At 44.3% G+C, this 24,283-nt stretch overlaps 1 protein-coding gene across 1 annotated transcript; it reads right to left on the reverse strand.

Annotated features, from left to right (window-relative positions):
• Window positions 1-855: 855 nt before the first annotated feature.
• Window positions 856-23,979, reverse strand: LOC110525721 (ras-like protein family member 10B). The gene is made up of 3 exons (XM_021606103.2): window positions 22,161-23,979; window positions 12,729-12,853; window positions 856-3,265 (listed from the first exon to the last, which is right to left on the reverse strand). The coding sequence occupies exons 1-3, from the start codon at window positions 22,374-22,376 to the stop codon at window positions 2,992-2,994; spliced, it is 615 nt and encodes a 204-aa protein (XP_021461778.1). The 5' UTR covers window positions 22,377-23,979; the 3' UTR covers window positions 856-2,991.
• Window positions 23,980-24,283: the final 304 nt, after the last annotated feature.

The raw sequence follows: 24,283 nt of genomic DNA on the forward strand, positions 1-24,283 counted from the left end.
GATTTTGACTGTCTCTGATAATAACCATATACACTACATGACCAAAAGTATGTGGACAACTGCTCGTTCAAAATCTAATTCAAAATCATGGGCATTAATATAGAGTTGGTCCCCCATTTGCTACTATAAAAGCCTCCACTCTTCTGGGAAAGGCGTTCCACTACATGTTGGAACATTGCTGTTGGGACATGCTTCCATTCAGCCACAAGAGCATTAATGAGGTCGGGCACTGATGTTGGGCGATTACGCCTGGCTTGCAGTCGATGTTCCATTTCATCCCAAAGGTATTCAATGGGGTTGAGGTCAGGGCTCTGTGCAGGCCAGTCAAGTTCTTCTACACTGATCTCGATAAACCATATCTTTATGGACGTCACTTTGTGCATGGGTGCATTGCCATGCTGAAACAGGAAAGGGCCACAAAGTTGGAAGCACAGAATTGTCTACAATGTCATTGTATGCTGTGGCATTAAGATTTCCCATCACTTGAACTAAGGGGCCTAGCCCGAACCACAAAAATAGCCCGAGACCATTATTCCTCCTTCACAAAACTTTACAGTTGACACTATGCATTGGGGGCAGGTAGCGTTCTCTTGGCATCCGCCAAAGCCAGATTTGTCCGTTGGACTGCCAGACGGTGAAGGGTGATTCATCACTCCAGAGAACACGTTTCCACTGCTCCTGAGTTCAATGGTGGCGAGCTTTACAACACTCCTTGGCATTGCACATGGGGCAGCTCTAGCAGGGCAGAAATTTGACGAACTGACTTGTTGGAAAGGTGGCATCCTATGATGGTGCCACGTTGAAAGTCACTGAGCTCTTCAGTAAGGCAATTCTACTGCCAATGTTTGTCTATGGAGATTGCATGGCTGTGTGCTCGATTTTATACACCTGTCAGCAATGGGTGTGGCTGAAATAGCCAAATCCACTAATTTGAAGGGATGTCCACATACTTTGTATATATAGTGTACACACAGGTAAATAATTACAGCTACACATAATCACACCAGTGCAATTAAACCCTGACCTTCTAGCTTGGCAGCAAAAGCATGCAAATCAATGATGCATGTACGTATACACAGTACAGGTACTCATTTTCAGTGCAAACATTGTCACAGGGTGTCTGTAATCATAGGACACATTTTTACCACATTCTCAAACATTAAAAATATATTGCACAATTCAGACATTGCTTTGAAATTTGCAGAAAGTATTATGCGTGTTTGAGTGGTAGGATGCCAATACATAGTATGCTATGGGTGTCTCCTACCTTGTGTGTGGTCTGAGTATATCCAAGAGGAGGGAGGTTTTATACATTCTATGTGAGGTGTTCTAGTATAGCGCAGGATGTCTGTGGTTGGAGACAGCTTGTCCGGCTGGTCAAGGTGCTCTGCAGCTTATTGCTCCCCACAACAGTCACTACCTCTCTCTTTTCTTCTTCCATTGCCTGCCCATCAACCTGTGCATAACATGACAAGCATTTCAAAATCATCCCACGTATTCGCCAAAACCACACCCCCTGCCCACTATCCCCGCCTCACATTTCATGTCTATACCACTGCCTCTTCAGGTTGCACCAGAGCGCCTTGCAGGCCCCAGAGCACCATGGAGATAATGTATTCATCAGAAACACACAGATAGAGGACGAGGAGAGGGAGGGAGGGAGGGAGGGAGGGAGGGAGGGAGGGAGGGAGGGAGGGAGGGAGGGAGGGAGGGAGGGAGGGGATTAACGACTGCAGTGTTTTTTGCTGCAAGAGAACCTCACATCCTCCTCTAAACAATATACTTTAAATGAGAAGAGGGAGTGACAGTACTACAATTTCATAACAATCACAATTAGTGACAATAAGTGGAATGGTATCGAACAGGGAATGTTTGAATGTTAGTTTGTTTAATTCTTGAATTCAAGACATCAAATGGTTAACTGCTTAGTGGGTGTGTTCTGGAGGACTATGTTGTCCTGCTACAGTACCACTCAACCTGGCCTCAGAGCATTTTGTAATATTCTGCATGTAGGATGTGCATGTGGTAAACCAAGAGTAGGCCATCTATCTTGTTGACTCACCTATGTTTACCAGCTACCACACTACCCTTCTAACCTAGGCTTTCCTACTCTACATCTATCGCCATTAGAATAATGCAATTTCAAGTACGACAGCCAGGGCATTTGTCTACCTCACATGACATTACCACACACGGTTTGAAAAAGGAAGACTTTTAAAGAAGTTGCATTCCTTCACATGTATAAGCTAATATGGAGAGGAAATATCCAGTCATGTTAGTAATGGTACCTATTTCCACTAGATGCACACAGTCCCCAAGCTCTCAAACCAGCAGATAACCATCAGTATGAGGAGCTGTTGCCTTGTGATCTGGGGAGCTCGGTACCACACCTGGTGGTGTGGTGATAATTGTGTGTCTAACTTTGACCAGAGCTATGGAAGTGATATAGCTGCTCCATTTCTCTAAATCCATTAAAAAACCCTCTTCTTCATCCTCTTCCTCTTCTTCCTTTCTCTCAATCGGAACATTGAGACAGAACTGGAGTGTTCCGATAGGTGATAAAGATGTACTTCTTATACTGGGCCAAAGGTCAGTCCTAGTAGCTACAGCGCAGGAGTCACATAAACCTCATAAGAAAATCAGCTCTGTAAAGCAGGAGGCCTCAGTGTGTTTTCCAGCCGTTTACATTGAAGTCATCTTCTCCAAATACCTATTATTCACCCTTAGGTGTGACTGGGAGGCTCTTATGGCTCTGGCATAGGTGCAGGATCATCTGAAACCAGCCAACTGGACAGCTGATGAAACTGTGGGTTTGCACACACTGCAGGTGGGGAGGAACTGTTCCGGGGTGAAGTTTCCCCTAGGTATAGATCTAGGATCTTGTTCCCCTTTCTCAACCCTAGCCTTAGCCATTACTGGGGGGAAAGTGAAACTGACCCCAAATTAGTGCCTAGGGGCAACTTCAACCTACAACGGGGGGAATCCACTGGGTCACATGACGGCGCAGCGGTTCCTCTGCAGTGCCCCTTGTAGGCGGATCCCAGGGGTGTGGTTATGTTTCATGCCGCGCGCCACAGCGATGCCCAGCAGCTCTTTGAAGAGCAGGACCACGTGCCAGTTGAACTTGGCAGAGCACTCCACATAGCCACACTTCCAGGTCTTCTTGACGAGTACAGAGACAGCCCTGCGAGGGGTGAAGCGCTGGCGCTGCAGGTCCCTCTTACTTCCCACTACCAGGATGGGAACCTCACTGCTGCTGCCCTCCCTACAGGGACACGGGAAGGAATGGAGATAGAGAGAAGAAGGATAAAGGTGAGAAAGAATTGCAATCAAACAGGCATACTGTGGTTAGCCAACATATACTGTATGTGGTGCAATAGCAGCAAAGAAATCCCAGTCACATAATCTCTATTCTCCACACATCCTGTGTATGAATACAAATTTAAAGGTGACTGCATTGACATGAAGAGTCCCCTGGTTCGTGAGTAAGACAGCCTTCTCATTCTCCCCCCTCTTCTTCTTAACATTGTGAAGGTCAGTAGCGTGACTAGGAGACTGGAGACACCTTCCAGAGTGGTCACTGGGTGTTTGTGTGTGAAGATTACTGCAGTATGAGTGTGTCTCTGTGCGCGCGGGGGCTTGTGCAGTGTCTACTTGTGTGTGTGTGTGTGTGTGTGTGTGTGTGTGTGTGTGTGTGTGTGTGTGTGTGTGTGTGTGCGCTGATTCCTCTGCCTGGATTGGAGGTGTGTGGCGGTGGATCAGAGCATTAGGGCCCTAGGGGCCTCCCTCCACACTTTGTATCGACAGAGACTAAATGTAGAGGGAAATGTTTCTCACGGAACATTGGATTGGGAAGATGTATGGCAGGCTGCAACCTGGGCTAAAGCAGTGATGATTCAAGTGGGGCTGACAGTAATGCTATTGTGAACAATAAGCTCAGACCTTGATTCAATGCTAGCATGTTGAGTTGAAAATGCAATGATTTAATGGAAGAACACAGACAGACACACATACTTACAAAGACTCCCTCCCCAAAACACAAAAATATAATTTAGACTGAACAAAAACATAAACGCAACATCAAATCTAATAAAATTTAATTGTTTTTGCCAAATTTAACAGGTGTCGACCATACTATGCTTACTTACAAGCCCTTAACCAACAATGCAGTTTTAAGAAAAATAAAAGTCAAGAAAAATATTCACTAAATAAACTAAAGTAAAAAATAAAAAAGCAACACTAAAATAACAATAACGAGGCTATATACAGGGGGTACCTGTACAGAGTACCGCTTTCCGTGTGCTAGCAGAGAGAACAGTCTATGACTAGAGTTGCTGGAGTCTTTGGCAATTCTTAAGGTCTTTCTCTGGCACCACCTGGTATAGAGGTCCTGGATGGCAGGAAGCTTGGCCCCAGTGATGTACTGGGCGGTATGCACTACCCTCTGTAGCGCCTTGTGGTCGGAGGCCGAGCAGTTGCCATACTAGGCGATGATGCAACCAGTGCTCTCGATGGTGCAGCTGTAGAACTTTTTCAGGATCTGAGGAACCATGCCAAATCTTTTCAGTCTCCTGCGGGGGAATAGGCGTTGTTGTGCCCTCTTCACAACTGTCTTGGTGTGTTTGGACCATGATAGTTTGTTGGCGATGTCGTGACTTTACTTTCATTCATCTGATGACTGTTATTTATCTAATCAACTAAATATGTTTAATTGTTACTCAATTCAATTAATCATATAACAATTAACTCATTAGGAATTTGGGGCACCACGAAAGCGGTTGTTTAAAGGGTTACCATCTCCCGAATTAAACTCTTTACCTATCACATTCATAAAACAGTCAACGTATTAATCATAACCTCTAACATCTGCAAAAAACCCAGCCTTACTTATGATTCAGTACTACACAAATTGGTTTAATGATTTATTTACTAGCTGTCTAAATGATAACACAGGATAAACATACACACTTAATACATTATAAAAAGGTCCCTAGCGGACTGACACAACATATGGTGGCTTGAGAGAGAGAGAGAGAGAGAGAGAGAGAGAGAGAGAGAGAGAGAGAGAGAGAAAGAGACACTAATCGTTGATACATTTTAGGAACTACTCTCACAGTCATCATATATTTTGCACACGAACCACCGCCCGTTTGGAGTAAGAAATCATGAATGTATCTACATGGCAATGTCTTCGTTCACCGTGTATCTACGTCAGAACCAAGCCTACTCAGAAAGGGGTGTTGGGTTGGGGTCCCCACCCATCTCTTCCACTGTTGCTCTCCTCTATCCATTGACTTGTTGTGTAGTCCTGAACAGAACTACAGAGTTTATCCTACTTTCCATTCGCTCCTGAAGCTGCATTTTTAAATATAGGCTAGCCAGCTGTGTAGATGGTTCTCAGTGGTGATGAGAGTAGTAGAATGGTCCCACTTAAATGTGCTTTTCTAGATACTTTACTTAGGACAGCTAATCAGCTGTACCAGTGATTGTCCGGGAGGTGACATTATCGTCTCTACCTCATGTTGATATTCAGAGTTCAAACCACTTTGGACGTGAGGTGCAGCTACACGCCTCTCTGGTCTGAATGTTAATTTCTTTACCAATCCATTTATGCACTCTGGTCGAAAGGTACGGTTCCGTCAGGCTGACACGCTCTCTGACCTCACTCGGGGCGTGGCTACTTACTGTGAAACGTTTATAGGAGACAAATGATCTCTTATGGCTCCTAAAATCACATTCCTATCTTAACAAAATTCTTTCATAATTGTTCATATTTCATATATAATGTTAAGGTTTGAGACGTTGTACATATAGTGCATATACTTTCAAGTTACAGTATTTCCTTTATGACCTTTTTAATGACATCACAAAATAACAACCCATATAACATGAATTTGGATTTACATCTCCTTGATTTACAACAGGGCGTGAGATGTCAAACCCCCACCAGCCCCCTGTGGGTGAGAGAGGGTCTGGTTATTGCCATTCATTGCCAAGCTGATCTGACCCATTTTGATCCTCACACGACAGTCATGACAGTGATGTGGACACCATGGAACTTGAAGCTCTCAACCTGCTCCACTACAGCCTCGTTGATGAGAATGGGGGCATAACCAGCTCTCCTTTTCCTGTAGTCCACAATCATCTCCTTTGTCTTGATCAAGTTGAGGGAGAGGTTGTTGTCCTGGCGACACACTTCCAGGTCTCTGACCTCCTCCCTATAGATGCATATCTGTACATGCAACAATTTCAAAGATGTTACTCAGTTACAGTTCATATAAGGAAATCAGTAAATTGAAATAAATTAATTAGGCCCTAATCTATGGATTGCACATGACTGGGAATATAGATACATATCTGTTGGTCACAGATAACTTTTAAAAAAGGTAGGTGCGTGGATCAGAAAACCAGTCAGTATCTGGTGTGACCACCATTTGCCTCATTCAGTGCGACACATCTTCTTCACATAGGGTTGATCAGGCTGTTGATTGTGGCCAGTGGAATGTTGCCCCACCCCTCTTCAATGGCTGTGCAAAGTTGATGGATATTGGCGGGAAATGGAACATGCTGTCGTACATGTCAATCCAGAGCATCCCAAACATTCTCTATAGGTGACATATCTGGTGAGAATGCAGGCCATGGAAGAACTCTGACATTTTCAGCTTCCAGGAATTGTGTACAGATCCTTGTGACATGGGGAAGTGCATTATAATGCTTGAACACGAGGTGATGGTGGAGGATGAATGGCACGACAATAGGCCTCAGGATCTCGTCATGGTATCTCTGCACATTCAAATTGCCATCAATAAAATTCTATTGTTTTTGTTGTCTGGGTTTCATCCGTGAAGAGCACACTTCTCCAGCGTGCCAGTGGCCATTGAAGGTGAGCATTTGTTCACTGAAGTTGGTTACGACGCCGAACTGCAGTCAGGTCAAGACCCTGGTGAGGACGACGAGCACACAGATGAGCTTCTCTGCGAAAGTTTCTGACAGTTTGTGCAGAAATTCTTTGGTTGTGCAAACCCACAGTTTCATCAGCTGTCCAGTTGGCTGGTTTCAGATGATCCTGCAGGTTAAGGTACTGGACTGGTGTGGTTACACATGGTCTACAGTTGTTGGACGTAATGCCAAGTTCTCTAAAACAACATTGTAGGCGGCTTATGGTGGAGAAATGAACATTAAATTCTCTGGCAACAGCTCTGGTGGACATTTCTACAGTCAGCATGCCTATTGCATTCTCCGTCAAAATATGAGACATCTGTGGCATTGTATTGTGTGACAAAACTGCACATTTTAGAGTGGCCTTTTATTGTCCCCAGCACAAGGTACACTTGTGTATTGATCATGCTGTTTAATCAGCTTCTTGGTATGACACACCAGTCAGGTGGATGGATTATCTTGACAAAGAAGAAATGCTCACTAACAGGGATGTAAACACAGTTGTGCACAAAATCTGAGAGAAATTAGCTTTTGTGCATATGGAACTTCTCTGGAATCCTTTATTGGGTGCTCCCGAGTGGCGCAGCATCTTAGTGTAAGAGGCATCACTACAGTCCCTGGTTCGACTCCAGGTTGGATCACATCCGGCTGTGAATGGGAGTCCCATTCACAATTGGCCCAGCATTGTCCAGGTTTGGCCAGGGTAGGCCGTCATTGTAAATAAGAATTTGTTCTTAACTGACTTGCCTAGTTAAATTAAATACAAAGAATTGTAAAAAATTCAGCTTGTGAAACCAGCACTATACATGTGTTTAAATTTTTGTTCAGTCTATAATTAATTCATACAAAGACCTATAGTTTAGCAAATGTTTAAGAACAGAAAGAGAAATTGACAATACTACAAAAACAACTTGACCAACAAGAAAGCTCAATTTAATTTGTACATTTGAGATGACCCTGCATCTATTGGAGATCAAATCAAATCAAATCAAATTTTATTTGTCACATACACATGGTTAGCAGATGTTAATGCGAGTGTAGCGAAATGCTTGTGCTTCTAGTTCCGACAATGCAGTAATAACAAGTAATCTAACTAACAATTCCAAAACTACTGTCTTGTACACAGTGTAAGGGGATAAAGAATATGTACATAAGGATATATGAATGAGTGATGGTACAGAGCAGCATAGGCAAGATACAGTAGATGGTATTGAGTACAGTATGTACAAATGAGATGAGTATGTAAACAAAGTGGCATAGTTTAAAGTGGCTAGTGATACATGTATTACATAAGGATACAGTCGATGATATAGAGTACAGTATATACGTATGCATATGAGATGAATAATGTAGGGTAAGTAACATTATATAAGGTAGCATTGTTTAAAGTGGCTAGTGATATATTTACATCATTTCCCATCAATTCCCATTATTAAAGTGGCTGGAGTTGAGTCAGTGTCAGTGTGTTGGCAGCAGCCACTCAGTGTTAGTGGTGGCTGTTTAACAGTCTGATGGCCTTGAGATAGAAGCTGTTTTTCAGTCTCTCGGTCCCAGCTTTGATGCACCTGTACTGACCTCGCCTTCTGGATGATAGCGGGGTGAACAGGCAGTGGCTCGGGTGGTTGATGTCCTTGATGATCTTTATGGCCTTCCTGTGACATCGGGTGGTGTAGGTGTCCTGGAGGGCAGGTAGTTTGCCCCCGGTGATGCGTTGTGCAGACCTCACTACCCTCTGGAGAGCCTTACGGTTGAGGGCGGTGCAGTTGCCATACCAGGCGGTGATACAGCCCGCCAGGATGCTCTCGATTGTGCATCTGTAGAAGTTTGTGAGTGCTTTTGGTGACAAGCTGAATTTCTTCAGCCTCCTGAGGTTGAAGAGGCGCTGCTGCGCCTTCTTCACAATGCTGTCTGTGTGAGTGGACCAATTCAGTTTGTCTGTGAAGTGTATGCCGAGGAACTTAAAACTTGCTACCCTCTCCACTACTGTTCCATCGATGTGGATAGGGGGGTGTTCCCTCTGCTGTTTCCTGAAGTCCACAATCATCTCCTTAGTTTTGTTGACGTTGAGTGTGAGGTTATTTTCCTGACACCACACTCCGAGGGCCCTCACCTCCTCCCTGTAGGCCGTCTCGTCGTTGTTGGTAATCAAGCCTACCACTGTTGTGTCGTCCGCAAACTTGATGATTGAGTTGGAGGCGTGCGTGGCCACGCAGTCGTGGGTGAACAGGGAGTACAGGAGAGGGCTCAGAACGCACCCTTGTGGGGCCCCAGTGTTGAGGATCAGCGGGGAGGAGATGTTGTTGCCTACCCTCACCACCTGGGGGCGGCCCGTCAGGAAGTCCAGTACCCAGTTGCACAGGGCGGGATCGAGACCCAGGGTCTCGAGCTTGATGACGAGCTTGGAGGGTACTATGGTGTTGAATGCCGAGCTGTAGTCGATGAACAGCATTCTCACATAGGTATTCCTCTTGTCCAGATGGGTTAGGGCAGTGTGCAGTGTGGTTGAGATTGCATCGTCTGTGGACCTATTTGGGCGGTAAGCAAATTGGAGTGGGTCTAGGGTGTCAGGTAGGGTGGAGGTGATATGGTCCTTGACTAGTCTCTCAAAGCACTTCATGATGACGGATGTGAGTGCTACGGGGCGGTAGTCGTTTAGCTCAGTTACCTTAGCTTTCTTGGGAACAGGAACAATGGTGGCCCTCTTGAAGCATGTGGGAACAGCAGACTGGTATAGGGATTGATTGAATATGTCCGTAAACACACCGGCCAGCTGGTCTGCGCATGCTCTGAGGGCGCGGCTGGGGATGCCGTCTGGGCCTGCAGCCTTGCGAGGGTTAACACGTTTAAATGTCTTACTCACCTCGGCTGCAGTGAAGGAGAGACCACATGTTTTCGTTGCAGGCCGTGTCAGTGGGACTGTATTGTCCTCAAAGCGGGCAAAAAAGTTATTTAGTCTGCCTGGGAGCAAGACATCCTGGTCCGTGACTGGGCTGGATTTCTTCCTGTAGTCCGTGATTGACTGTAGACCCTGCCACATGCCTCTTGTGTCTGAGCCGTTGAATTGAGATTCTACTTTGTCTCTGTACTGGCGCTTAGCTTGTTTGATAGCCTTGCGGAGGGAATAGCTGCACTGTTTGTATTCGGTCATGTTACCAGACACCTTGCCCTGATTAAAAGCAGTGGTTCGCGCTTTCAGTTTCACACGAATGCTGCCATCAATCCACGGTTTCTGGTTAGGGAATGTTTTAATCGTTGCTATGGGAACGACATCTTCAACGCACGTTCTAATGAACTCGCACACCGAATCAGCGTATTCGTCAATGTTGTTATCTGACGCAATACGAAACATCTCCCAGTCCACGTGATGGAAGCAGTCTTGGAGTGTGGAGTCAGCTTGGTCGGACCAGCATTGGACAGACCTCAGCGTGGGAGCCTCTTGTTTTAGTTTCTGTCTGTAGGCAGGGATCAACAAAATGGAGTCGTGGTCAGCTTTTCCGAAAGGGGGGCGGGGCAGGGCCTTATATGCGTCGCGGAAGTTAGAGTAACAATGATCCAAGGTCTTTCCACCCCTGGTTGCGCAATCGATATGCTGATAAAATTTAGGGAGTCTTGTTTTCAGATTAGCCTTGTTAAAATCCACAGCTACAATGAATGCAGCCTCCGGATAAATCGTTTCCAGTTTGCAGAGAGTTAAATAAAGTTCGTTCAGAGCCATCGATGTGTCTGCTTGGGGGGGGATATATACGGCTGTGATTATAATCGAAGAGAATTCTCTTGGTAGATAATGCGGTCTACATTTGATTGTGAGGAATTCTAAATCAGGTGAACAGAAGGATTTGAGTTCCTGTATGTTTCTTTCATCACACCATGTCACGTTGGCCATGAGGCATACGCCCCCGCCCCTCTTCTTACCAGAAAGATGTTTGTTTCTGTCAGCGCGATGCGTGGAGAAACCCGTTGGCTGCACCGCTTCGGATAGAGTCGCTCCAGTGAGCCATGTTTCAGTGAAGCAAAGGACGTTACAGTCTCTGATGTCCCTCTGGAATGCTACCCTTGCTCAGATGTGATGATGACTTATGCATTGGTTGACAGACCTTAACAGATCCATATGAACACATTCTGAACTACTTGCACTGAGAGGTTTATATTCAACTTGGTAATGAGGCTGTAGGGTGAAAAACATTAATCCTAACATCAAGCAGGCTGCTATCCTCTCACATACCCACTCAGGCTTGAAGGTCTCAGGAGCAGTGGGTTAGACAATAGTGTGTGTGTGTGTGTGTGTGTTTGTGTGTGTGTGTGTGTGTGTGTGTGTGTGTGTGTGTGTGTGTGTGTGTGTGTCAGAGGCTTAATTACATCAAAGGAAAAGCTTTTCGTCAGGAAGCAACAACAGACAGAAAACTGACAAGGCAGGGATTATTCTGGGTGAGGTATATTGTGTGTGTGTTCCTGTGTGTTTTGGAGTGGGTGGAGTAAGCATCAGAAGAAAGACAGGGGCAATTCCTCCCAGGCATCTTCCGCCCTGCTAGCCCACACAAATCTCAATAACCTGAGCATGGATGACACCTCGATTACTCCGATTTTATTCATGAGGACATGCATCCATCCCTCTATCATCCCTATCTCCCTCACCATGTCCTTATGCTTTCCTCCCTCTCATCCCTCTCTCTCATATCTATCAGTCTGTTATCGCTCCCTCGTGTCCCTTTCCTACTCTCGTTTTCTCTCTATTTACCCTCTCTATCCCTTTCTGCTCTAAATAATGCATGTCCTGTCATGGGCCATAAACAGACAGCTCTGCTACGGGCCAGCCAGTCAGCCACCCACCCACCCAGCCAGCAAGCCAGTCAGCCAGTCAGCCAGCCAGCCAGCTAGCAAGTCAGCCAGTCAACCACCCACCCACCCAACAAGCCACCCAGCCATCCAGTCAGCTATCCCCCCACCCAGCTAGTTAACCAGCCAGTCAGCCAACCACCCAGCCAGCCAGCCAGCCCCACACCCAGCCAGCCAGTCAACCACCCACCCACCCAACAAGCCACCCAGCCACCCAGCCAGCTATCCCCCCACCCAGCTAGTTAACCAGCCAGTCAGCCAACCACCCAGCCAGCCAGCCAGCCCCACACCCAGCCAGCCAGTCAGCCACCCACCCACCCAGCCAGTCACCAAGCCAGTCACCCAGCCTGACAGATCAGGATAGATCAGGTCAGATCAGGACAACCTCATAGAAGTTCAGGAGAAGCACAGTGGAAGGAATCGTGCTCTGCAGTCTGAAGGCCAGTTACGTCACAGAGCTGCAAAGAGGTGAACCACTTTAGAGCTCAACAAATGAGGGCCACCCATTCCTCCTATCAATATGCAAATGTAGCAGGTGCAGATGCCTACAGTCAGAATAACAGGAGATCTTTTGTCCTTCTTCTCTTTTACATCATCAGGACTTCACTCGCCTTGTACTCGCCCTCACCCATCAATGTCAAAATCAAATGTCACCTCATTAGTGAGCTGTCAGAATGCTGGGCAGGGGGAGACGACTGAATTAAAACCACAAGTGGCTCCTTTCTCACTGTTTTCACACAGATTGGATGTGTATTTGCATTGATGTATATGACAGCGTGATTGCATGCTGTCATTCCTGAGGTCTTGTATGGATGTCAGGACACAGCAGTCCTTAAAGCAGATACGCTGGATGTTTCATATATGACTGCTGGTTTTCTGTGGAGTTGAATGGCTCTCTCCACATGTGTTTTACCTAACAGGTCCATGTGTGTCACTGTGTTCTGGCGTCCCCCTACCTGTGCTCCACGATCTGCTGGCGGATCATCTTGACATACTCAAAGCTCTCCACACAGCAGATGTCATAGACCAGGATGTAAGCATTGGCATTACGCACCCCTCTGCAACGCAGGTCCAGCCACTCCTGACAGACAGAGACAGACAGATAGAGGGGAAACATGAGTGATCCCGAAACAAACAACTACATCTCTCACTACAGACACACAAAGGTCAAATGATGGGAAGGATATTGAAGACATGTTGTTTCACTTGCCACTGATCTGACAAGTGAAACAGATTTATTTCATGAGTTATATCTCAAGAACCAATATATATCTCCCCTAAAACAGTAAGGCTTGTGAGGATAGTCCATATGCTTATAGCTGCTATCTAGGGAGTTCTTTGACCAATTTTTTTAACAGAGGCAGCCACAGAGGATGACATTCAATTATTCAAAAGCACTCAGGATGTGTTGCTCTCTTCACTAGATTGAAATTGAAATTGTGTGCTGTCAAATGGGTCTTTAAGACATCTCTGAGTCAGTCAGATAGATAGTCCTGGTATAAACCAGGCTGAAGCCATAAAACATGTTGTCTGACTCTGTCTGCTTTGTGCAAAATGCAGGCCCAGCACACTGCTCTGGTCTGCACGTGGCTAAGGCAGAAAACAGAGTAACAAAGCCCTGGCAGAGCAGGAATAGAGCCAGTCTCCTGTCAAGTGCAACACTAGAAACACACTGGACCATGGAGCTACGCCGCTCAGCCCTACTGTACGCACTGGGAGGGCAAACAGTGGCCTTCATTGAAAAGTAATGATTTGCTAACAATATTTAAAAGACGCAGCACAATGGGAGTGATTTGCTATGGCCATTGAGGCAATTGCTTCAGCCATAACACAGTGACCCAATCTCCTCCCTCCAGCTTTCTCTGTTTCTCTCTCTCTCACACACACAAACTCTCATCCTCTCACATGCTCTCTCATTCTCTCTCTATGTCGCCTGCTTTACCTGAGTGAGTGGAATCTATAAGTGGTTCTGCTAGCTGGGAGAGGGAGAAGGAGAGATGGTGAAAGAGGGGGAGGGAGAGCGAAAGGGAAGAGGGTGATTGGAGAGGGAGGTATAGAGGGAGAAAAGCGCTGTCTCAGGGAGAGAGAGAGAAGTAGAGAGATTAAAGAGCAGCAAGTGGATGGACAGGGGAGGGAAGGGGGAGGGAAGGGTAGAGTGATGGATGAACAAACAGGGTGTGAATGTAACCTTTGGACTGAGCCCCACCAGGCTGACAGGCAGTGGATGGAGGAGTTGGTGAGATGGCGCAATGCAAAAGCATTCCCCTTCACTCACCCCCAACACAAGCTTACTAAACAGACAATAAGAAATCAATATGGCAAGGAGATCTGAATATAATTGCAGTAATGAGAATCAGCAGGATAACACTGGAGGAGTAATCTAAATGTATCCTGTATTCTGTAGATAAGTCTAAACAGGGAGTTTGTCAATAAGTTATTTTGGTGGGGAATCAGAAACAGTAATGGGGCAGACTCTGAGAGCAGATAGTGATCAATGTGAGCTGTAATGATGACAATGGTAACATATCCATGTCGACAGGGAATAATTGCCTTAATCTAATTTAGAGGGATTTGCAGCACCAGTGAGTTTGTGTGTGTGTATCTGTGTCTGTCTGTCTGTCTGTCTGTCTGTCTGTCTGTCTGTCTGTCTGTGTGTGTGTGTGTGTGTGTGTGTGTGTGTGTGTGTGTGTGTGTGTGTGTGTGTGTGTGTGTGTGTGTGTGTGTGTGTGTGTGTGTGTGTGTGTGTGTGTGTGTGTGTGTGTGTGTGTGTGTGTGTGTGCGTGCGTGTGCGTGTGTGCGCGTGCGTGTGTGCGTGTGTGCATGTGCGTGTGTGTGTGTGTGTATCTGTGTCTGCCTGTCTGTGTGTGTGTGTGTGTGTGTGTGTGTGTGTGTGTGTGTGTGTGTGTGTGTGTGCGCGTGCGTGCGTGCATGTGCATGTGTGTGTGCATGTGCGTGCATGTGTGTGCATGTGTGTGCGTGTGTGATTTTGTTATTTTATTAGGATCCCCATTAACTGTTGCAAAAGCAGAAGCTACTCTTCCTGGGGTCCAAACAAAACATGAAACATGACAAAATACAGAACATGAATAGACAAGAACAGCTCAAGGACAAAACAACTACATGTGTGTGTGAGAGAGGGAGAGTCTCACACAGAAAGATAATGAGGGCGATCTGCCATGGAGGCAAACACTGTGGCACCGAGATCATTACACACAAAGGTGGGAGTGAGAGAATGAGGAGGAGGAGGAGAGGGAGGACAAAAAAGATAATGGTTGACAGTGAAGAAAATGCAGCAAGTAGGGAGATTCAATTCGGTACATGTTTCCTGTTATTGCCTTTTCTCCCTGCAGATTGATTCAGTCTGTTTCCAGGAGGAATTAAGGCGGCTCGGGATCAGAAATTACACATCCTCAGCATTCCTCTACCATCTCTGCTCGTTCTGTCTCCGCGTTTTCTTCACCCCGCACACTCTCCATTTCCTACACATCAATTCCTATTTCCAGAGAGTGTTATCTCCTTTTACTGTTTAAGCACCTCAGTACAGTGCACCCAAGGAGTGGCGAATGAGGATTAAAGATGCCTTATAAAGGTTTTGTATCATTTCAGCCAGTAGTTTTGAATTAGCGCTCACAAGTCGAAACGGGTCCCTGAAAACGGCATCCATTTCGTATGATATGTTACGTCCTGAAAAGAAGTATTACTTTTTTTTCTGCAATTCGTACAGTTGAAATCGGACGTTTACATACACTTATGTTGGAGTCATAAAAACTTGTTTTTCAACCACTCAACACATTTCTTGTTAACAAATTATAGTTTTGGAAAGTCGGTTAGGACATCTACTTTGTGCATGACACAAGTCATTTTTCCAACAGTTGTTTACAGACAGATTATTTCACTTATACAGTGCCTTGCGAAAGTATTCGGCTCCCTTGAACTTTGCGACCTTTTGCCACATTTCAGGCTTCAAACATAAAGATATAAAACTGTATTTTTTTGTGAAGAATCAACAACAAGTGGGACACAATCATGAAGTGGAACGACATTTATTTGATATTTCAAACTTTTTTAACAAATCAAAAACTTAAAAATTAAAAAATACAGTTTTATATCTTTATGTTTGAAGCCTGAAATGTGGCAAAAGGTCGCAAAGTTCAAGGGGGCCGAATACTTTCGCAAGGCACTGTAATTCACTGTATCACAATTCCAGTGGGTCAGAAGTTTACATACACTAAGTTGACTGTGCCTTTAAACAGCTTGGTAAATTCCAGAAAATTATGTAATGGCTTTAGAAGCTTCTGATAGGCTAATTGACATCATTTGAGTAAATTGGAGGTACCTGTGGATGTATTTCAAGGCCTACCTTCGAACGCAGTGCCTCTTTGCTTGACATCATGGGAAAATCAAAAGAAATCAGCCAAGACCTCAGAAAAAAAATTGTAGACCTCCACAAGTCTGGTTCATCCTTGGCAACAATTTCCAAACGCCTGAAGGTACCACGTTCATCTGTACAAACAATAGTACGCAAGTATAAACACCATGGGACCACGCAGTCATATCGCTCAGGAAGATCTCCTAGAGATGAACGTACTTTGGTGCAAAAAGTGCAAATCAATCCCAGAAAAACAGCAATGGACCTTGTGAAGATGCTGGAGGAAATGGGAACAAAAGTATCTATATCCACAGTAAAACAAGTCATATATCGACATAACCTGAAAGGCCGCTGAGCAAGGAAGAAGCCACTGCTCCAAAACCGCCATAAAAAAAGACAGACTACGGTTTGCAACTGTGCATGGGGACAAAGATCGTACTTTTTGTAGAAATGTCCTCTGGTCTGATGAAACAAAAATATAACTGTTTGGCCATAATGACCGTCGTTGTGTTTGGAGAAAAAAGGGGGAGGCTTGCAAGCCGAAGAACACCATCCCAACCGTGAAGCACGGGGGTGGCAGCATCATGTTGTGGGGTTGCTTTGCTGCAGGAGGGAATGGTGCACTTCACCGAATAGATGCCATCATGAGGAAGAAATATTATGTGGATATATTGAAGCAACATCTCAAGACATCAGTCTGGAAGTTAAAGCTTGGTCGCAAATGGGTCTTCCAAATGGACAATGACCCCAAGCATACTTACAAAATTGTGACTAAATGGCTTAAGGACAACAAAGTCAAGGTATTGGAGTGGCCATCACAAAGCCCTGACCTCAATCCTATAGAACATTTGTGGGCAGAACTGAAAAAGCTTGTGCGAGCAAGGAGGCCTACCCACCTGACTCAGTTACACCAGCTCTGTCAGGAGGAATGAACCAAAATTCACCCAACTTTTTGTTGGGAAGCTTGTAGAAGGCTACCCGAAACGTTTGACTCAAGTTAAATAATTTAAAGGCAATGCTACCAAATACTAATTGAGTGTATGTAAACTTCTGACCGACTGGGAATGTGATGGAAGAAATAAAAGCTGAAATAAATCATTCTCTCTACTATTATTCTGACATTTCACATTCTTAAAATAAAGGGGCGATCCTAACTAACCTAAGACAGGGAATTTTTAATAGGATTGATTAAATGTCAGGAATTGTGAAAAATTGAGTTTAAATGAATTTGACTAAACTTCTGACTTCAACTGTATATGTTACGAATTCCAATTCGTACAATATGTTACAAATTTGTACGGGCTCAAGATCCCGTTCAATCTCTTTAATACATAATAAATATGCTTCATTATACTTTATCATACATTCAATGACATTAGACCACCAATTATACTGTATATATCTATGTTTATCTACTGCTAATTATGTATTAGTTTGAAGCCCATGCTGATATCTGTGTTCCTCTCCTGCTTCTTCTTATTTAATATATATAATTCTTAACTGAATGACTTAGTCATCCTAAATGCAAGACTTAACCATAGTAGTAGTAGAAGTACCACATAGACAATATGCAGTATAATGCTACATGATCACATCCCTCCCTATCTAGTTGCTTTAAATGCACCCCCATATTCGGTAGGCTAAAAATAGTATTGGATAACACTAGAGAGAGACAGACAAGAGGCAGTGGAAAGGAGCTTCAAGACTGGAGCGATATAAAGTAAAGACACGAAAACTGTGTGTGTGTGTATGTGTGTGTGTGTCTGTGTGTGTGTGTGTGTGCGCACATATTTGTGTGTGTGTGTGTGTGTGTGTGTGTAGTGCAGGGCTCTCCAACCCTGTTCCTGGAGAGCCACCATCCTGTAGATGTTTTGCTCCAACCTCTATCAACACACCTGATTGTAATAATTAGCTGGTTGAAAAGTTGAATCAGGTTAGTTACAACTGGGGTTGTAGCGAAAACCTACAGGAGGGTAACTCTTCAGGAACAGGGTTGGAGAGCTCTGGTATACTGCTTTCTCCAGTTGGTCCTTTGAAACCTCTGCAAAAAGAATGCAGCTCAGCCCGTTCCCTTGAAGTGCCTGACAACCCAAGTCCTGGGTCCCTTTTTACCAGGCCCTGATAGAGCTGGCATCCCACTGCTCCCAATGATAGCAGCGTAATGGTGTCAGATGAAAACTTTTACACCAGAGAGTAGAGAACATGGTCATGAATGTGAATGGATGATAAGTGGAGACATACCTCAGACACGGTTGAAATGTTAATAAAACATCTTCTGTCCCTTTGGGATTGAGCTTCTCGTTACTTATTGATGTGCTGTACAGAAGGGAGAGCCACATTACACCTGTGAGTGTTAACAGGGTTGATTATTAACATTGGGGTTCCACTGGGCATTGATCTGTCGTCTCCTCCAGCTGCCTGATGATAGCGCTTGGCCTTTTTAACGCACACACACACACACACACACACATATCTCTGACAGCTCTGCCAGTGTGTGTGACAGAGCCTATCTGCAGAGGCTGACAAAGGGCCAAGAGAGCGTATCCAGAAAAAATACTAAATGTTTGATTCATCTGATGCAATGAACAGTAAAAGTGGTCAATTTTATTCCATATATGTAGGGGAGATATAAGCAAATGGAAACAGAGAGCAGAGAAAGACAAAGAGAGAGAGGGAGAGAGAGAGAGAGAGAGAGAGAGAGAGAGAGAGAGAGAGAGAGAGAGAGAGAGAGAGAGAGAGAGAGAGAGAGAGAGAGAGAGAAAACGTGTGGGAGGAAGTCATGGTGATATGATACACTATAAGAAGATGGAAAAAAGAACAGGGAAAAATAGGAATTGTCACTATCAGGCTTACAGTAAGTCCATCTGATCATCAAATCCTATCGACAAACTGTGACAGATGCTCTGAGAATGCAGACAGTAACACATTAACACAGACAGCAGCCCCGCCTGCACATCAATTATTTTTTACCACCAGAGTCCCCCAAGGTAAATAATGTAGTGGCGTCTGCCCTTGCTGCCCAAAGAGACCCAGATAAACACAGACTCAGTCTAAATGATGGACCAGAGCCAAAGTACAAGTACAGTACTACATCCTTTACAACACGCAATTACCTAACAGAAACCTGGCCTCGTTGCATACGCATGGAGGAGTACTCATCTTCCTCCCCACCCGGGTACCATGTAAGAGAAGAGGAAACTCATTTAGTGAATCTGTCTTTCTATGGTGGCCATTAGACTCTACTGCAGCAGCTCTTGTCTCTATTAGTCTCTTTACTCCCTCTAGTCCTTCAGCAGGGCACTGTGCTTTAATCCAATCAGCTCCAAATACAATAAGAGTACATCTCAATCAGGTCCTTGTGTCTGTTCTGTTCTGGCCCTGTTCCAGAGCGCTCTGTCCTGTGACCCTGACCCAGCAAGCCTCTCCTCTGAAGCCCACCATGGGCCAGCTGCTGGCTCATTAAATATGGAAGGAAAAAAAGGAGAGGAGAGTGCTTGCTCGGAGTGGAGAGCGGGAATGCCTCACCACCCCGTCACAGTCAGTAAAGAATGACTAGCCAGTGTGGGTCAGAGGCTGGAATATAGAACAGAACACAGAGGACAGAAGGGGAGATGGTAAGGCTGCTGCTCTCAGAGCCATTCCTGAGGAAATTGACCATCAATCTGCTTGATAGCAGTGCTCTTGTTGCACTCAACGAACGATTTTCCCTGGCTATACCTAAGACAAAGTACTGGTAGAGCTGTCTCTGTCTGTTGGTTAAAAACTGTATACAGATGTCTTAAACTAGACTCCCTGAAGAGGTTGAGGCTGTTATGTAAGTATCTCAATTCCTACCATTTCAACTGAGATATTGTAAATGTAAGTATAAAAGTGTTGACTGATATAACTAATCTATAGGCAGACGCAATGAATCCTGTTGCTGTAATGTGTGAAATGGAGCAACAATGCTCATGCAGCATTACGTACACCATAGGAGTTGGAGAACAGATGTGGACGTTTCATGTTTTTATGTGACGAGGCCCTGGGGGGATTCACTATCTAACATGGGCACACACACACACACACACACACACACACACACACACACACACACACAAGCAACCTCCCAGCCTCTATAATGTGATCCATCCTGTCTTCTCCCTGCTGTTTGCACTTGAAGGAATGTGTGCTCTAATGGGGGTTAAGAGCCATTTAGCTGAAGAAAGAGCAAACTAAATCAGATTGCTTGTGTTGCTGCGCTCCGTGTATTGGAGAAAATAAAGTGCACTGCAGACCTCTTAACACATACTAAGAGATTGTTGTCATATTCTCCTCTTTGCTTTCTCTCTCCTAGACACTGCAAGAATCCTGAATTATCCCCTGCTCTCCTGCTGGCTCTGCCTGGCTGTGCCTGGCTGGGTTGAGGCTGTTTGCTCCTCAGTGTGTTGGATCGTAGACTATGTTTACAGGAAACACAGTGCATGCTCACTTCAGGGGGCTTTCTGGTCGGCTGCACCAGCTCCTCCATGGCCTGATCTCATTTTCCCAGTGGCAGCTCCCCTGTGTAGAAAAATACAGTTCTTGCTGTGGAGGCGATGGCTGCGATGTGTTCCCTCAGTAAATAACAAATAGCAACTATCAGTAAGATCAGTGCTTCACACCAGTCTCAGCCAGCTCCGTAGTAACCTTGGAGATCCCATTTAGAGCCCCAGCAGGCAGCACCAGGGAGGGAAAAACAGACAGGCTTCCTGAGGACCAGTGAGGTCAAGAGAGCTATTTCATTAGACATTCAGCAACACCCTTAAGCATGCATACAATCATGTACATACACACACTCTTTTTTAGTATATGCATGTCACTCATCTAGTGCTCTGGAACAGGGCCAGAACAGACACAAGGACCTGATTGAGATGTACTCTTATTGTATTTGGAGATGTCACTCATCTAAGGTGAGGAGAGAACAAGGAGATACAGAGAGCAGGAAAATGGTGCATGTCATGCCTGAAAGCAGAACATCTTTGAGAAAATATATTGATCAAACCACTGGCAGTCAATGAAAAAAGTGCTTAATTGAAACTATGGTGTTTCATCTGACATTCCCTGCTATCGCCAGGAGCATATTTATGGAGGTATAGCTTATAAGGTCACTAAGTGAAGCTCCAAATCTGCTTTTTCTCACTTAATACATTGGTGATTATGTTGAAGCATGCTGTTTTTGGCAGCAGTAAGTTAAACCATTTGCCATCTATTCAGAGTTGAGGATTCAATGTGGAATTGTAGCACTTATGGGCTGTGAATCTGTCTGCCAGATCTAACAAAGTCAAAGCACTTGTGCTTCCAGTTCCATCCTTTGATAAGAGCACACACACATCACTCCCCTCAGGCCTGCCAGGAGCCAGGCAGACAGTCTCCATCACCCTGGCCAGGCTCATGTGCCCTGAGGCTGGGCAGCTGAGTGTGCTCTGGTCAGGGGTCTAGGAGCAAATAGCCAATAAGGACGTACTTATGAAGTCATAGAAGCAGAACATATGGATACATTCAATATTACATAAACGTCCTTTCTTGTGCCTGAGAGTGGTAAGGCAATGTCATGTAGTGGGGAGTCTAGAGAGAGCGAGAGATAGAGAGTGTGTGTGTGTGTGTGTGTGTGTCTGTGTGTGTGTTTTAAAACACCAAATACATCATGTAGCCTATAGCCTAGGCTTGCCACTGAAGTCATAAATCAAGTTTCCATAGCAACTACTGCTCTAAGTGGCTTCGGATTATGAAAAAAAATCAAAAGGATGTGTTTACTTTGAAGAACCGCGCGAGCTGTCAGTGCATTTATGGATGGTAACCTAATGTCTCTGTGCTCTAACTATTTTCGAGGGACTTGACGCCCACATTTAGTTTTAGTTTTGAGAACTGTTTGTGAAAACATATAGGAATGGTTCTGACAAAGGGTAAATCAAAGACAATGACGCTAACCCTTACAGAATGCTATTCCCTTTACTAAATAAAAAAAATCGAAAGCCGAATGGAAGGTTACTTTCTATCTTACCTGGCTCGAGCTGGAGGGGAACGACGAAATTGGCGGGACATCCAAAATCTTCAGGTCGTACATGTTACCGTTCAAAATTACAGAGGGTCTGTACACATACCTGTCTCTGGTTGGAGTGTAAACCTCTGAGAAGTCATTATAAATAAATTGACGGATTATGGAAGTTTTCCCGACTCCGGGAGCTCCAATAACGGCGATACTTAGCGTCTCCACCATTCCTGGAACATCAGCACCATGGACAGCGACAACAAACCAATTTACAACTCCACAAAGATTGTCCTCGCAGCTGTTTTGTTTCCTGTGAATGTTGCTGCTGCTGTTCTGACACGGGTCAAAGTCCACACTTCTTTTAACTCTAAGTAAACACTATTTCATTTTTTTTTAAGTATGGCATTAGTTAAACCTTATTTAGGAAAAGAAAGGTCGAAACAATCCTCCGTCATCAAAAGACAGCAGTACATTTGTTTTATTCAGTTTCCTCGTCAATAGCTCTCCGACAGAAGGTCCTAGGATGATGAGAGTGATATATCTAGAATCAAGTTATGGTAGAGAGCAAGGTACATCTTTTGTTTTTACCGGTAGTCGAAATCTTCCCTTAACAGAGCCAAAAAGGAGGCAATATACTGTTTTCTTGCGCTCCGTGGTTTAGGGACCGTCACAAAAGTGCAATAATGGTGATTGTGTGTAAGCAAAAAAAAAAGGGGGGGTTGCGTTCCCATTCAGGAGGGTTAGACCTATATGAAGATTACATACACTGCATAGGGCCTCCAGTCGCTGAAGGCCCCATTGAATTAGTTACCTCTCTTACTAAGGGTGCTATATTTGAAGGTTCCTATCCATGTGAAGTCACTGACCCCCTCATCCATGCTATATTTATAATATTTCCAGATCACCACTTCTCTGATTTTATAGGCATATTTCTTGTTACAGGTCTAAATTTCAATACCTTCCTATCCATATGAACTACAGAACTACAGACAAGGGCATTGGGTTCCTTTGCCTCTCTTTGAAAGCTATACCTTTTTTTTCTACATTCCTCCCCTTTGATTTTCTACAAATATTTATCCTATTACAGCTGTGGTTATTTGTTCAAGTACAGATCTAATTTTCAATAGTTTATTATCCAAAATACATATACCTGTAAAACCACTTGATGTTAGGTCACAGACCTCCCTCACCCATAGTCCACCCATTAGAATTTCCATTTTCCATTGCACTGTTTTGATATGTTTATTTCCAGTTATGGGTTTTATTTTCAATAACTCACTATCCATATGAGCTACAGATCTACAAACAAGTGTGGTGGGTTCATTTAGAGCTCTTATGAAAAGGTACACCTTTCATTTTTTCCAACTTCCTACCATTGTATTCTTTTGCAAATATTTATGATATTACAGTTGGGGTTATTAGTTCACATACAGATCATTTTCTGTAGCTCTATATCCAGATGATTTAAATTATTTTCAATATTGTGCATATTTAACATATATTCCAAAAGGTGGAGCCATTGACAACGGTACCTCTTACCCCGTGGACCTACTTGTATTGACAGCCACACCTCTCATTGGCACTGCCGGTTGAATAGTTTCCTTGCTCATTGTCTTCCCTTATTCCAATTATCTATGTTCTCATGGCTCGAAATGAATGTCCATTGGTAGCACTGGTGCTTCTAACATAAACATTTTAGTAGCACCAGACAAATATATATTTTTAATGGATTGAGATATAACCTACATTGGGCCTATATGAATCCTACTTGCTTTTGCAGCACATCTCTTGAAGAATATATCCTTTTCCTTTCTTTCCAAATGTTTGCATAATGGTAAGGTTGTTAGGAAATATGGGCAAAAAAATCTAATTGTGATTTTTCAACAATATATTGCCATTTGACTTGCGATATAGATCAAAACACTTGGGTGAACTGTTGGAATCATAAAAATATAATGATTACTCTAATTCTATGGTGTTGTTTGGCATGACAACAAATGAAAAGGTAGGAGTAATGACAGGGTAGGAATCAAAGTGCTGGTCATTGTTTCTCAGGGGACCCTAATAGCATTTGAATAGATGCAAAGATGTTACATTTAGACAAATATTTTAGAATAGGCTATCTGATTCAGAAC

Source organism: Oncorhynchus mykiss, chromosome 6 (genome assembly GCF_013265735.2).
Source record: "Oncorhynchus mykiss isolate Arlee chromosome 6, USDA_OmykA_1.1, whole genome shotgun sequence".
In the NCBI taxonomy this organism is placed as follows: domain Eukaryota; kingdom Metazoa; phylum Chordata; class Actinopteri; order Salmoniformes; family Salmonidae; genus Oncorhynchus; species Oncorhynchus mykiss.

What these genes read in the sequence shown, in the direction of transcription:
- LOC110525721 (XM_021606103.2), bottom strand. Translation starts at nt 22,376, where the DNA reads ATGGTGGAGACGCTAAGTATCGCCGTTATTGGAGCTCCCGGAGTCGGG. An exon ending in TCCCCTCCAGCTCGAGCCAG is followed by an intron (nt 12,854 to 22,160) that starts GTAAGATAGAAA and finishes TCTGTCTGTCAG; the next exon opens with GAGTGGCTGGACCTGCGTTG. An exon ending in CAGCAGATCGTGGAGCACAG is followed by an intron (nt 3,266 to 12,728) that starts GTAGGGGGACGC and finishes GTGTCCCTGTAG; the next exon opens with GGAGGGCAGCAGCAGTGAGG.